The following is a 15,930-nucleotide window of genomic DNA, read 5'->3' as shown; positions in this document are numbered from 1 at the left end:
AGACAGGCAGGCCAATTCAGATTTTCTTTTCACTAATTGATTTTTTTTTTAACAAATAGATCAGCTCTGAAAAGATCTGATGTGATTGGTCAAAATACCAACTAGTGGAAAACCGATCCGAATTAGGCAACCTAAGTATCCCAACTTGCACCCTGTGGGTCCTGGTCAAAAGTAGTGTGAGGGATACTTAGGTTTTGGGTGTCATTTGGGAGGCAGACCTTGACTTAGGCAGGAAGAAAGAATGCCCCAAATATATCCAACAACCAAATGCATGAAGGTTTATATACAGTGCATTCGGAAAGTATTCAGACCCCTTGACATTTTCACCCCAAAAAACATGTTACAGCCTTATTGTAAAATTGATAAAAAATTATAATAATCTCATCTACATACAATACCCTATAATGACAAAGCAAAAACAGGTTATTAAAAATAAAAAACACATACATTTACATAACTATTCAGACCCTTTACTTACCTTGTGCTGGGAACATTAAAAGGCCACTTTAACACAATGCCACAGATGTTTTGAGAGACCGTGAAATTGGCTTACTGACTGCAGGAATGTCCACCAGAGCTGTTGCCAGAGAATTGAATGTTAATATCTCTACTATAAGCTGCCTCCAACATTGTTTTAGAGAATTTGGCAATATGTCCAACTGGCTTCACAAACACAGACCACGTATAACCACGCCAGCCCGGGACCTCCACATCCTGCGGGATCGTCCGAACAGCTGATGAAACTGAGGAGTATTTATGTCTGTAATAAAGCCCTTTTGCGGGGAGAAACTAATGTTGATTAGCTGGGCCTGGCTGCCAAGTGGGTGGGCCGATGCCCTCCAAGGCCCACCCATGGCTGCATCACTGCCCAGTCATGTGAAATCCATAGATTGGGGCCTAATGAGTGGTGGCAGATAGCCTAGTGGTTAGAGCGTTGGGCCAGTAACCGAAAGGTTGCTGGATCGAATCCCCGAGCTGACAAGGTAAAAATCAGTCGTTGTGCCCCTGAGCAAGGCAGTTAACCCAATGTTCCCCGGGCGCCGAAGACGTAGATGTTGATTATGGCAGCCCCCCACACCTCTCTGATTCAGAGGGGTTGGGTTAAATGCGGAAGACACATTCAGTTGTACAACTTTCCCCTAATTAATTAATTTCAATTGACTTTTTAATTGTTGCATGTTGCATTTATTTTTGTTCAGTTCATATAAAAAAAGCTTTTTTAGAAATCTAATTGTGTTTGAGTTTGTAGTCAATTTGATTGTTGCTTTCATACCCCTTGACTTAATCCACATTTTGTGTTACAGCCAGAATTCAAAATTGATTAAATGTTTTTTTTTCTCACCCATCTACACACAATACCCCATAATGATAAAGTGAAAACATGTTTTTAGACATTTTTGCAAATTGAAAATTAAATATAGAAATCTCATTTACATATGTATGCACACCCCTGAGTCAATACATCTTAGAATCACCTTTGGCAGCGATTACTGCTATGAGTCTTTATGGGTAAGTCTCTAAGAGCTTTGCACACCTGGATTGTACAATACTTACACATTCATTTTTTTTTATTCTTCAAGCTGTCAAGTTGGTTTCAAGTCTTGCCATAGATTTTCAAGCCGATTTAAGTCGAAACTGTAACTAGACCACTCAGGAAGTAATCTTGGTAAGCAACTCTAGTATTATTACTTGGCCTCTTACTTTTGGAGTATTTGTCTCACAGTGTCTTTAGGAAAGCAGACTTTACTAGGTTTTCATCTAGGATTTGGCTGTGCTTAGCTCTATTCTGTTTATTTTTTATCCTTAACCCCCTTGCCGATGACAAGAATACCCATAACATGATGCAGCCCACCACAATGTTAGAAAATATGAAGAATGGTACTCAGTGAGGAGTTGTTGGATTTGCCCCAAACATAATCCCCCTTTGTTTTCAGGACATAAAGTAAATTTCTTTGGCAAATGTTTTACTGTTTTACTTTAGTGCCTTATTGAAACCAGGATGCATGTTTTTAAAAATATTTTTATTTTGTACAAGCTTCCTTCTTTTCACTCTATCATTTAAGTTAGTATTGTGGAGTAACTACAATGTTGTTGATCCATCCTCTGTTTTCTCCTATCACAGCCATTAAACTCTTAACTGTTTTAAAGTCACCATTGGCCTCATGTTGAAATCGTTGAGCCGTTTCCTTCCTCTCCGGCAACTAAGTTAGGAATGGCGTCTGTATTTTATGTAGCGATTGGGTGTATTGATACACCAGCCAAAGTGTAATTAACAACTTCGCCATGCTCAAAGGGATATTCAATGTCAGCTTTTTTCCCCCATCTACAGTACCAATAGGTGCCCTTCTTTGCCAGGCATTAATAAAAGCCATATTGCAACCTAATATGTTGCGATAATTGCGTTGTTTGCACTACAGTATAACCTGTTGGTTCATATGCCTTGACACCGTGATATATAGGCCTAAGGCCGAGACAATAAGAAGACAGTGGCAGAATTAATTCAACTACACCTTTGTATCATCATAAAACATATTGCATGTCACAAACAGTTACATGACCTACAGCATGGTCAAGCAAGTTAATGTTTCCGACATCTTCGGACTACTAAACAACTATCGATTTAGAAACACGGAGAGTTACCGCAAGACGCAAGGAAAACAAGTGCCTGCCTCTACTATTCCAGCACCATTTTAATTATAACATTTCAACATCATCTAATCACCTATGCTTAGTCTAATACAGAGACTAAAAGATACCACAAACGATGTAGTCCAATCAACGTAAACAAAATACGATGTAGCTGTCCATGGTACTGATGTGTGCACATGTGCTTGCAAGTATAAAACACATGTTGACTCATCCTACTTGTAGAGAAATGCCATCCTCCTCTTGTTGCCTAAACGGTCTATGAATCTGTCATACAGTACACACTCTTTTTGTTGTCCTAGGCTACCTGGCTTAAATGCTTTCTCGCTAGCCTATCTTCCTTTCATGAGTAATGATATGACAGGCCAGCTAGTTAACATTAAGCCTACTACATCTAGCTACATGTTGAACTTCCATCCTCTGAGGCCAGGGGCACAATGTATGAATTTATTGTTGGATCAGAATCGCCGTTATGATTATTGGCCAGTACGGAGTATTAAGTAAAACCTCAAGTCCAAACCCTTATCTCCATCAATGGCTAATTTAGGAAAGTAATCTAGCCACCGGAGGACAACAACGAGATGAAACAATTAAAGATTTTCTGTCAATGAAGTTTGGCTTCTGATGTGATGTGATTGGTGTGAAGCCAAATCCGAACTGGCTTCCCTTGACACTTTTTTTTATTTTATTTTTTTATTTTATTTTTTTGGTGCACCAGGACCATTCACAGCTGAGGTCACTCAGTTTAGCTCAACACTGACTGTCTATTATTTTAGTTTTTTTTAATCAAGGGAGGCCAAATGCTTGCTGGCTTCCCTTGCATTAGATTCTACGGGCAGCAACAATGTCATACTCTTTTTGACCTGACAGCATCAAATATATGGGCTACACAGAGGGGCGCTGTTTCATTTGCTCTGTTGAGGCCACTGTTGAGGCTTGCCATAACAAATGGGTTGAATACTTATTGACTCAAGACATTTCAGCTTTTCATTTTTAATTAATTTCTAAAAATGTATGAAAACATAATTCCACTTTGACATTATGGGGTATAGTGTGTAGGCCAGTGGAAAAATATCACAATTTAATCAATTTAAAATTCAAGCAGTCAAGGAGTGTGAATACTTTCTAAAGGCTCAATTTTATTTATTTTTACTTTTTAAAAACTTTTATGAATTTTGAGATTATTCTTGTCTAATAAAATTGCTTGACAAATGTAATAAATTGTTATTATTATTATTATTAACTTCAGTTATTCAAAGTGTGGCCAAAAGTTTTGAGAATGACACAAATATTAATTTCCAAAGTTTGCTGCTTCAGTGTCTTCAAATATTTTTGTCAGATGTTACTATGGAATAGTGAACTATAATTACAAGCATTTCGTAAGTGTCAATGGCTTTTATTGACAATTACATGAAGTTGATGCAAAGAGTCAACATTTGCATTGTTGACCCTTCTTTTTCAAGACCTCTGCAATCCGCCCTGGCATGCTGTCAATTAACTTCTGGGCCACATCCTGACTGATGGCAGCCCATTCTTGCATAATCAATGCTTGGAGTTTGTCAGAATTTGTGGGTTTTTGTTTGTCCACCCGCCTCTTGAGGATTGACCACCACGGGGCGGCAGGGTAGCCTAGTGGTTAGAGCGTTGGTCTAGTAACTGAAAGGTTGCAAGTTCAAATCCCCGAGCTGACAAGGTACAAATCTGTCGTTCTGCCCCTGAACAAGGCAGTTAACCCTCTGTTCCTAGGCCGTCATTGTAAAATAAGAATTTGTTCTTAACTGACTTGTCCAATTTGTAAGTCACTCTGGATAAGAGCGTCTGCTAAATGACTTAAATGTAAATGTAAATGTAAGTTCTCAATGGGATTAAGGTCTGGGGAGTTTCCTGGCCATGGACCCAAAATATTGATGTTTTGTTCCCCGAGGCACTTAGTTATCACTTTTGCCTTATGGCAAGGTGCTCCATCATGCTGGAAAAGGCATTGTTCGTCACCAAACTGTTCCTGGATGGTTGGGAGAAGTTGCTATTGGATGATGTGTTGGTACCATTCTTTATTCATGGCTGTGTTCTTAGGCAAAATTGTGAGTGAGCCCACTCCCTTGGCTGAGAAGCAACCCCACACATGAATGGTCTCAGGATGCTTTACTGTTGGCATGACACAGGACTGATGGTAGCGCTCACCTTTTCTTCTACGGAAAAGCTTTTCCGGATGCCCCAAACAATTGGAAAGGGGATTCGTCAGAGAAAATGACTTCACCCCAGTCCTCAGCAGTCCAATCCCTGTACCTTTTGCAGAATATCAGTTTGTCCCTGATGTTTTTCTTGGAGAGAAGTGGCTTCTTTGCTGCCCTTCCTGACACCAGGCCATCCTCCAAGTCTTCGCCTCACTGTGCGTGCAGATGCACTCACACCTGCCTGCTGCCCCGATCCCGCAGCTGAATCAACTTTAGGAGACGGTCGTGGCGCTTGCTGGACTTTCTTGGGTGCCCTGAAGCCTTCTTCACAACAATTGAACCACTGGCAGCAATATCCTTGCCTATGAAGCCCTTTTTGTGCAAAGCAATGATGACGGCACGTGTTTCCTTGCAGGTAACCATGGTTGACATGAGGAAGAACAATGATTCCAAGCACCACCCTGCTTTTTGAAGCTTCCGGTCTGTTATTCGAACTCAATCAGCATGACAGAGTGATCTCCAGCCTTGTCCTTGTCAACACTCACACCTGTGTTAACGAGAGAATCACTGACATGATGTCAGCTGGTCCTTTTGTGGCAGGGCTGAAATGAAGTGGAAATGTTATTTGGGGATTAAGTTCATTTGCATGGCAAAGAGGGACTTTGCAATTAATTGCAATTCATCTGATCACTCTTCATAACATTCTGGAGTATATGCAAATTGCCATACAAACTGACTTAATTCAGGAAGGGAAAGGCAACAAGAAAAAGAAGCAAAGGCAGGTAAAAAGCTAGTAAAGGGAGTGGAAAATAACAGCCAGCAAGAGAAATAGGCTCCTCAGAAAAAGGCAAAAAGAGTCTGAGGAAAAGGTGAGAACAGACAGAGGGGAATATGTTTAGAAGAAAAGAGACATGGTGAGGATAATGGTGACAGACAGCAGTGTGGTCCAGAGAATAGGTTTATACTGTACTGTAGTTCTACTGTATGTTTTCACCCTTAAAGTGATTTTTTTTAACACAACCATGTTTACAAGTCATGTTCTTATTCAAACGTAATCATAACTCCAACTACAGGTTTATTCAGTGGCTGCTGCCTAAACTAATGAAAACCTTCCTACATACCCACCTCCCTTTTCTACCTAACAATTTACCTATCCACCTAACCATTCATCCATTTATTTACATATCCACCTTCTACCTACCTATCCATTTAAGTATTGTGTTTTGTCTGCTTATTTCTACATATGGGACATATTGTGATTGTTTCATATTCTGATTACAATTTCAAAGTTATCATATCATGAAGACAATCACAGTTCAATTGGGAAACACAAAAACAAAAGTCTACACAGAATGGTATTTATTGTGAAAGAATTTCAAATACTGGAGTTAAATTCGTTATAATAGTGTCACTCACGCACAGTGTGCTGCTTTCCAGGATTAATAGTGTGACATATGAACAGTGTATCTATTATGTCTCGAAGCTGTTCTCATTAGTTTCCCCTCGTGTTAGTAGTTTCCCCACTTCTAAGAACATTCAAAGGAGCTCTCCAATGTCAAAGGAGGTAAAAGCCAACATCTATGAGAATGGTTGGCACATGTTTTCAAAACAATACATTTGAAATGTGAGCAATGACTGTTGCCAGATGACATTGACCCAAAAAAACAAAAAGTTAACCTCTATTTTGAAATATGAAGTGCTGTGCTGGTAGTATGGTGAAAAATCACACACTACTCGTGATCTCCTCTACCATATAGGGGCTAGGAGTTGGGGGGGAGAGGTAAGAGGTCAAGGGTTGACAGAGCAGAGGACAGGCGTAGACAGCTACTTCTCCCTATACTGTAGGTCACGTGTCGGTCGCTGTGGAGCGAAGAGCATGCTTCTGCCGCCACATGTTGAACACCTACAGTAAGAAACACAGAAACAAACTCTCTAGCTGTTGTAGCGGTGCACTGCCACTGACCTGCTTCAACCACAGTGATGTTTGATATGCAGTAGCTGATGGTTCAACCAGGTACAATCAGAGCCTGTCACAACTCTGCAAATAGAAGGCTCTAGGTAGAACGACAGGAGAACCAAAGAACTCTATACATTTAGAGATTTTAGTTACCATAAAAAATTCTGATATTTGTTGTAATAACTATTAAAGGAGTAGTTCACTATTTTACAGCATGATGTTAGATGGTTTCTCACTCTGAAAGTAGTCTATGGGCCAGGAGAAACTGTAATCCATGGTTGTTTTCTTTAAACAGCCACAAAACTTCAGCCATCACAAGCTAACAATCAATGGAAGTGATGGGGGAATGTTCTTTACTTTTTATGGCCAAATCACCTTTAAGTAACATCAAACCAAATATGGAGTTGATTTGAAGTGACTTCAGGTGATTTGGACATTCTTTTTTTAAACATGCTCACATGCCCCCAGCACTTCCATTGAGTGTTAGCTTGTGGTGGATAAGGTTTGTTGATGTTTGTAATGGATGTTTAAAAGAACTGAACCATGGACTACTTTCAGGGTGAGGAACAAAGTTAACAAGATTTAAAATAGTGAACTACTCCTTTAACAAGGAAAAAAAATGACCTCTGGTAAAGTTATAGGCTAACCAGGGAGATTTTAAATAATGCTGACTCCGGTATAATTATAGAATAAGAGAATGGCTAGTCCTCTATACAAAAACACATGGGAACTTGCTCTGTCTCACCTGCGCAATGAGGGCGTGGTCCAGTTGCGCGGCAAAGGTCTCAGACACCCGGGTTCTGATGCGTCTCTTCCTCCAAGTCAGCCACGCCCCCTGCTGCAGTCGGTCAGTGTGCTGCAGAGAGGAGTGGTCACACAAACAAACAAAGGAAACTGAATTACAATGCCTTACACACAGGTGGTAATATGCACTATAAAATATGCAGTAAGCATTCATAACAGCTCATGACAACTTTAAATGCATAAATAATAACCATTAAGTTAAGCGAATACATTACAAAACAGGTGGCTCATTAAAAAGTGTCACTGTAACCTAAGGTGATTCCTAATAAGTCCACTTCTATAAGTGTCCCAATGTGCGGGACAGCACTTTGCTTTCTTACCAGGGTCGTGAGTAGGAGTGCAGCAGCGGTCTGGTCTCTCCAGCTGACCCACAACACCTGGGCGAGTCTCCTCCGAGCTCTTTTCAGCAGCACACCTAAACGCCACCGCCGTAGACACTCCCTTTGGAAGTGAGAGAGAGAGGTGTTATCAAAGGTTCAATTATATTGATGATTTAATAAACATTAATTTACTTTGCTTACACCAACTACTTTTGTATACAGACTAAAAGTAACATTTGTCTCCATTCAGATACATACAGCCATGAGACGTACCTCAGTCTAGCCTCCAACTGATTCTTCCTTTCAATGCGTCTGATGCCAATTCTGTTCACCCAACAGGCAAAGTACTTCTGTGAGAGGTGTAGAGATCGTCTTTTACACAACTGGACCTGATGCAGGTGGAAAACAAAGACAAATAGGACATTACCTACTACCTACTTACCTGCTACACATAAGGGTGACAGCAGGTCATAGAAATAGGACTATTGATATTATATGCATCTCTGTGCAGTAGCATAACCATGCAAAGACAGAAGGGCTCAACTAGTGGTGGCTGGTGTCACTTTCATTTAGAGGACAGGCTCATAGGAATGGAATTAATGAAACCTTATCAAACACATGGTATACTGTCATTCATCAGCTTCCTCTGGACTTAACCCAATAATGACTGGTCTAATGAAAGAATCCAAATCACGTTATCAACTCCATTATGATTCTTCCCAAAAGATACCTCTTGGTGCCAGGTGTGGAGTGATGATCTCAGCAGACTCCTCCTCTGCCTGGATTTTGTTCTCTGGACCAGGTCACTTAAGAGATTATGGGACACGGTGCGCCTCCTCCAGACACTGAAAGCTGATTGGGTCTGGTGGGTGCGTAGCCGTGACTCCGTCGTCTGAAAAGTTGACAGGCTCTCCCTCACTACCCCTCGCCAGACCTGAAAAGACCTATACGGGACAAAAAAGACAGCATCGAGATTACCAATTGGGAAGTAAAGGTCTTGACATGCCCACAATCAAAGAATCCAAGGGCAAGCAATGTGATGCCGTTTTACAACTTCAACTGTAATGGGACTAAAAAGTTACAGATGACATGCACTGTATGTGATTCAATAAATACTTATTATTAAAACTTCTTAGATGTTAAGTCCCCTAAAGAGGGGACTAGCGTGGTTCTACATGCTATATAAATCTGTCAGTCGATGACACAGTCAATGACGTGGCACGCAACCATTGCTTGATGCATGCAACATCTAAGCAGGGGAAAGCGAACTCTGAAATCTGACACCACTTCAAGCTGGGATGTCCCGCCTACACTACCATTTCATTCAATCTTCCGACTGTCCATCAACTCCTGGCTGAATGCTACATCACAGCCACTGACAAAGCACACGCCTTCAAACCATTTGGGCTTTCACAACAAATTGTTTTGGAGCGGTTTTCCCCCTTAGTTCGGTTCGTTTGGACTGGTGTGAACACTATCCGCATTCGGGAGCGCACTAAACAATGCACCATGGTTCAATCAAAATGGTGTGAACACAGTCCCGACCAAACAGAGGAAAATAACCAGAGGTGTGCAGTAGGCCTATTAATGGTTGTTTGACTGCGAGCATTTGATGAAATGCAGGCAGTAGTCTACCATAACTTTATCTCTGAAACATTCAGTGAGTAGCAGCACATTTATGAGCACATCTGATGCAGATTAGGTGAGATGGGGGCTATAACCCAGAGGTGTGGGCACGCGTCACATGACTTGGACTCAAGTCGGATTGTCACGGCCGTCAAATGAAGAGGACCAAAGCGCAGCGTGGTGAGCGTACATATTCCTTTTATAAAGGTGACACGAACAAAAACAATAAACAATACAAAACAACCGTGAAGCTTAAGGGCTATGTGCCACAAACAAAGTTAACTTCCCACACTGAAAGGAGGGAAAAGGGCTACCTAAGTATGGTTCCCAATCAGAGACAACGATAGACAGCTGTCCCTGATTGAGAACCATACCCGGCCAAAACATAGAAATACAAAATCATAGAAAACAAAAACATAGAATGCCCACCCCAAATCACACCCTGACCAAACCAAAATAGAGACGTAAAAAGGTCTCTCTAAGGTCAGGGCTTGACACCTATCTGGGTGATGTTTTTTCTCGCCTGAATGATCTGAATCTAGGATTACAGGGACTCTGCGCAATTATATTGAATGTGCGGGACAAAATTGAGGCTATGATTAAGAAATTGGAGCTCTTTTCTATCTGCATTAAGAAGGACAACACACAGGTCTTTCCATCCTTGTATTATTATTTTGTGTGCAAATGAAATCAAGCTTACGGACAATGTCAAATGTGATATAGCAAAGCACCTGAGTGAGTTGGGTGCGCAATTACGCAGGTACTTTCCCGAAGCGGATGACACAAACAACTGGATTCCTTATCCCTTTCATGCCCTGCCTCCAGTCCACTTACCAATTTCTGAACAAGAGAGCCTCATCGAAATTGCAACAAGGGGTTCTGTGAAAATGTAATTTAATCAGAAGCCACTGCCGGATTTCTGGATAGGGCTGAGCTCAGAGTTTCTTGCCTTGGCAAATCGCGCTGTTAAGACACTGATGACCTTTGCAACCACGTACCTATGTGAGAGTGGATTTTCGGCCCTCACTAGCATGAAAACTAAATACAGGTACAGACTGTGTGTGGAAAATTATTTAAGACAGACTCTCTCCAATACAACCCAACATTGCAGAGTTATGTGCATCCTTTCAAGCACACCCTTCTCATTAACCAGTGGTGAGTTATTCACAATTTTCGATGAACAAATAAGGTTTTATATGTAAGATGGCTAAATAAAGAGCAAAATGATTGATTATTATTATTATTTGTGCCCTGGTCCTATAAGAGCTCTTTGTCACTTCCCTCGAGCCGGGTTGTGACAAAAACTCACACTCATTCTTATGTTTAATAAATGTATCATAGTGTGTATGTGTGGCAGGCTTACAATGATTGCAAAAAAAAACATTTGAGAGTGCGCTGACCCTGGTGCTAGAGGGGGTACGCAGCTGGAGGTTGAATGTTTGAAGGGGTACAGGACTATAAAAAGTTTTGCTGTAGTGTGTGAGAATACTGTTCATTGACTACAGTTCAACATTCAACACCATAGTGCCCTCCAAGCTTATCACTAAGCTCAGGAACCTCGGACTGTACACCTCTCTCTGCAACTGGATCCTGGACTTCCTGACGGGCCCCCCCCTAGGTGGTGAGGGTAGGCAACAACTCATCTGCCTCGCTGACCTTCAACACGGGGGCCCCTCAGAGGTGTGTGCATAGTCCCCTCCTGTACTCACTGTTCACGCATGACTCCAACACTATCATTAAATTCGCTGACTACACGACGGTGGTTGGACTGATCACCGACAATGATTTTGTGAAGAGTCCACCAGCCACTGTGGCAGATAGATGTAAAAATCTACCAGCTACTCAGATTTTTTATCAGAAATTACACCAAAAAAAAACAGATGAGCATGCTTTGTAATGTTTCTAAAACAATATATTTATTACTAGTAAGACGTAATGTGGTATATTGTTTGATTCTATTTTTTGTGACCTGAATATTTTTTCAACCAAAATAACACAGATAAGACAAATGTTCACCTGCCCCCTTTAAGTGCGGGACGTTACCGTGGTAACGTGACTCGAGTCATGTTTGTGCCAGTGAGATTGAGTCTGACTTGTAGAATCGTTGTCTTCTCTTCCCTAGCAGTTTAAACTCAAACATTTTAAAACAGCCTAGCTTTGTGAACAAAACAATGGAAATAGACAAACACAAGGACAAAGTCCCACTTTTGTAGACTTTAATTTCAAGTAAATTAGACCAACATTTATGCCTGTGCGCAGCGCTTCTAAAAATGAATCTTTCACTCAGCTCTTCATGTGCACACAGCACCAAGCCAGGCAGAGGTGGGATAGGTCATAGGATTTGTAGTTATTTTACTTTGTGCGATTAATTTACCAGCTATGAAACAAAATGACAGAAATACTTTGAAAACAGCTACTGAAGCATTTATTTTACTATAAATGTGATCATACTTCACTATTTTTATTCACAAATGCGAGTGAAATGCACTGTGGAGCCCTGACCACCCGCCAACATGGCTGATGAAATAGACATTACCCGCCAATGCTAAAATCTACCCGCATTTGCCAGATGTTCATTTTAGGCACTGTTGAGACCGACTATAGGGAGGAGGTCAGTGACCTGGCAGTGTGGTGCCAGGACAACAACCTCTCCCTCAACGACAGGAGCTGATCGTGGACTACAGGAAACGGAAGGCCGAGCACGCCCCATCCACATGAACGGGGCTGTAGTGGAGCGGGTGGAAAGCTTCAAGTTCCTTGGTGTCCACATCACTAAGGAATTATCATGAGAGCATCTTGACTGGCTGCATCACTGCTTGGCATCACTGCTTGGCATCCATTTTAGTCATCTAGTAGACGCTTGTTCTAAACCCACTGCCCGCAAATCGTCATTACATTTCTTGGGAGTATGCAGAATTACTAGTTATTGTTTATGGCCCTCATGATAAATAATTACTTTCGGGATTACATTTCAAATTACATTTTAGTTGGAATTTTTCAAAAAATGTTGCATACAAAGTGGGATTGAAATGGATTTAGTTGTGATTTTTTTTGTCCTTGATCTATACAAAATATCCCATAATGTCAAAGTGATAAGAAAAATCCTAAAATGTTAACAAATTAAATAACTAAAACGGTTGTTGCAAAAGTATTCACCCCTTTTGTTTTGGTAAACCTAAATTAGTTCAGGTGTACAATTTGGCTTAACAAATCACATATTAAGTTACATGGACTAAATCTGTGTGAAATAATAGAGGTTGACATGATTTTTTTAATGACTATCCCTTCCTCTGTCCCCCATACATACATACCATAAGGTCCCAAAGTCAAGTACTGAATTTCAAGCACAGATTTTACTGCAAAGACCAGGGAGCTTTTCAAATCAGACATGGAATATATCTTTAAGTATGGTCAAGTTAATAATTATGCTGTGGATGATGTATTAAACCACCCAGACACAACAAAGATACAGTCATTCTGAACTGAGCTGCAGGACAGGAAAGAAACTGCTCAGGGATGTCACCATGAGGCCATTGGTGATTTAAAACAGTTACAGAGTTCAACGGCTGTGATGGGAGAAAACTGAGGATGGATCAACAACATTGTTGTTACTCCACAATAATGACCTAAATGACAGAGTGAAAAGAACACAAATACACAAACGGAAAATATCCCAAAACATGGCAAATTAATAAACTTTTGGGCCTAAATCCATTATGTTTGGGGCAAATCCAATACAATATCTCTGAGTACCTGCCTCCTTACTTTCAAGCATGGTGGTGGCTACATCATGGTATGAGTATGCTTAACCTCGGCAAGGACTGGAGTTTTTCAGGATAAAAAGAAACGGGATGGAGCTAAGCACAGGCAAAATGCTAGAGGAAAACCTGCTTTACACCAGAATCTGGGAGAGGAATTAACCTTTCAGCAGGACAAAAACCCAAGACCAAATCTACATGAGTTGCTTACCAAGAAGACAGTGAATTTTCCTGATTGACCAAGTTACACTTTTGACTTAAATCTGCTTGAAAATCTATGACAAGACTTGAAAATTGCAGTCTAGCCATGACCCCAACACCTTGACAGAGCTTGAAGAATTTTGCAAATACTAAATGGGCAAATATTGCGCAATCCAGGTGTGTAAAACTATTACATTTACATTTGAGTCATTTGGCAAATGCACTTATCCAGAGCGACTTACAAGAGCAATTAGGGTTAAATACCTTGCTCAAGGGCATATCGGCAAATGTTTCACCTAATCAACTCAGGGATTCAAACCAGCGACCTTTCAATTACTGGCCCAACACTTAACCACTAGGCTACCTGCCTGAAACTTACCCAAGAAAACTCACAGCTGTAATCTGCTAAAGGTGTTTCTAACCTGTATTGACTCGGGGGTGAATACTTGTTATATTTTTCATTAATTGTTATTTTTTTCTATTTTTGAATTTCTTCTACTTTGACATTACAGAATATTTTGTGTAATTCATTGACAAAAAAAATCTAAATTTAATTAAATCCCCAAAATCCAAGTGGGGTGAATACTTAAAACCAACAGCCTACCTGCGCATTAGGTGAGCCCGGCCCAGCCGTGAGGCCTCTTGGTGGCGATGGTGGACTCTGAGCCACAGTTGGAAGGCTCTGGTCACTCTGCGACCCTCCAGCCACAGCCACACTGCCTCCTCCATCTGCCTCTGGCATCTAGACTCTGACCAACACAAACAGGCCGTGTGTGGGTGGGAACCTGGGAGCGCTTCAGCACAAAATGGCTGCCATACTTCACCCATGTGAATGCGACACATTGAAATATGGCAGCATTTCTCCATCCATTCCTTGGTTGCACACCCGGATGTGGACCTTCTTATTTCAGCCCTGCATTAGCACACCCAAACGCCAAACTAATTCATCAATAACCAAGCTGATTCCCTTGAATCAGGTTTGCTAGTGCAGGTTAGAACAAAAATGTATACATCCTGGGGATCATCAGAAATGGATTGAGAAACGCTGAAATATGGAACCTTATAGCCAACTTGGCTCTCAAACAAAGGCAACATCACATATTAAACAGTCCCTCTGTTCAACGTGTTAGAGAATGATACATTACAAATCATGTCGCTACCTTTGGTCCACTTCCACCAGCATAGCAGAACTTCACGTGCCCCTCTCCTCTCTCTCTGTACACACAGTATAGTGACTGCTCTGGATGTCCGTGTCCTCTCCCTCCAGTGATCAAAACACTAAAACAAACACACACTGGCTACTTACTGATGGGAAAGCACAATACAGATTGAATGAGTCTTGTTAGGTTGACACCAAAGTCATTTTTATTTTGATTCATGAAGATGTCACCTTCCTTTAGTTCCTGCTAAATATGTGAATATGACTCTGTCCAGAAACAACCTCTACCCCTGCCTATCCAGTGAGAAGTTGTTTGAAATTGAAAGAATTTGATTAGGATTAGAAATATAGTAGTATTGTAAATTCTTTCCTAGCTCCTTTTTCTCGGATTGGCTTGGTGTGGCTGGTTGTTTTCGCCCATAGAAATAGAATGCAAATCATTGATATTGAATTATTTGACAATCATCTAATTCTATGTTTTTCAGCAGTCCTCTCAAATGTGCATGTGCAAAAAGGGTTAAACCCTTAGGGTTGTGTCTAGATGGGACCTGTGTGTATAAAGGGAAGGGATGCTGCACCTGACGTATTGTCCCTCTGTTGAAGTGTTTGAGCACTATGCACCCTCTAGTGGCCGTTCTCCAGTGGTTCATGGTGACAGCAGTGAGTTTGAAGTGTATGTGTTTCAGTCTCTGCTCCAGGACCTTCAGTCTGTTTCGAGCCTGCTCCAGCTCACTCCTCCAGTGCGTAAAACACAGGGCCACCAGCCTCCTGGCTCTGCCAAGATGGAACCTGGCACCTTTGTGCCTACGTGCTAGGGCAGGGCCGGTGTAGGCTTGCCAGCTCTGGAAAACCCTGCGTGGGAGAGAGAGAAGTGAAAAGAGGTGAGAATAAATCTGAATGCTACACAGAATTACTTGTCCAATCCACTCAAAAGTTATTGGAGGAATGTCCCTTTGTGAAATATAGTACATGGAATTCTGAGAAAAATCAAGTAGCAAACTGGTACTGCAAATGCATGGCACACTGCTTTGTTATTGTCGGGCAAATGTTCCTTTTCATATTCAAGAACGAATGATTAGTTACATTTTCTCTGACCCTTGATCCGGCCAAACGCTATGCCACGCCCACGGACTTTAGTTTAGTCTCCGCAATGAGTCTGGAACTGAGTACCTACCTGCCGATTTCTAGAACACAAACCCATTCTACCCATTCTGATTGGTCCCAGAAACCGATGGGTTGGGCCAGAGCCAGAGCACACATGGGTATAGCGTCATTGGCTTTGATA

General features: G+C 41.3%; 1 protein-coding gene across 1 annotated transcript; it reads right to left on the bottom strand.

The window, feature by feature from the left end:
- Nucleotides 1-6,172: 6,172 nt before the first annotated feature.
- On the bottom strand, nucleotides 6,173-14,733 carry LOC120060596. The gene is made up of 7 exons (XM_039009972.1): nucleotides 14,647-14,733; nucleotides 14,091-14,235; nucleotides 8,632-8,845; nucleotides 8,175-8,290; nucleotides 7,902-8,022; nucleotides 7,523-7,633; nucleotides 6,173-6,723 (listed from the first exon to the last, which is right to left on the bottom strand). Exons 2-7 carry the CDS (start codon nucleotides 14,213-14,215, stop codon nucleotides 6,667-6,669), a joined length of 744 nt encoding a protein of 247 aa, XP_038865900.1. The 5' UTR covers nucleotides 14,216-14,235; nucleotides 14,647-14,733; the 3' UTR covers nucleotides 6,173-6,666.
- Between the last annotated feature and the right edge of the window lie 1,197 nt (nucleotides 14,734-15,930).

The sequence above is a fragment of the Salvelinus namaycush genome, chromosome 16, assembly GCF_016432855.1.
Source record: "Salvelinus namaycush isolate Seneca chromosome 16, SaNama_1.0, whole genome shotgun sequence".
Taxonomy (NCBI): Eukaryota; Metazoa; Chordata; class Actinopteri; order Salmoniformes; family Salmonidae; genus Salvelinus; species Salvelinus namaycush.
The sequence above is the reverse complement of the archived record's forward strand: the minus strand, read 5'-3'. Positions and strand labels throughout refer to the sequence as shown.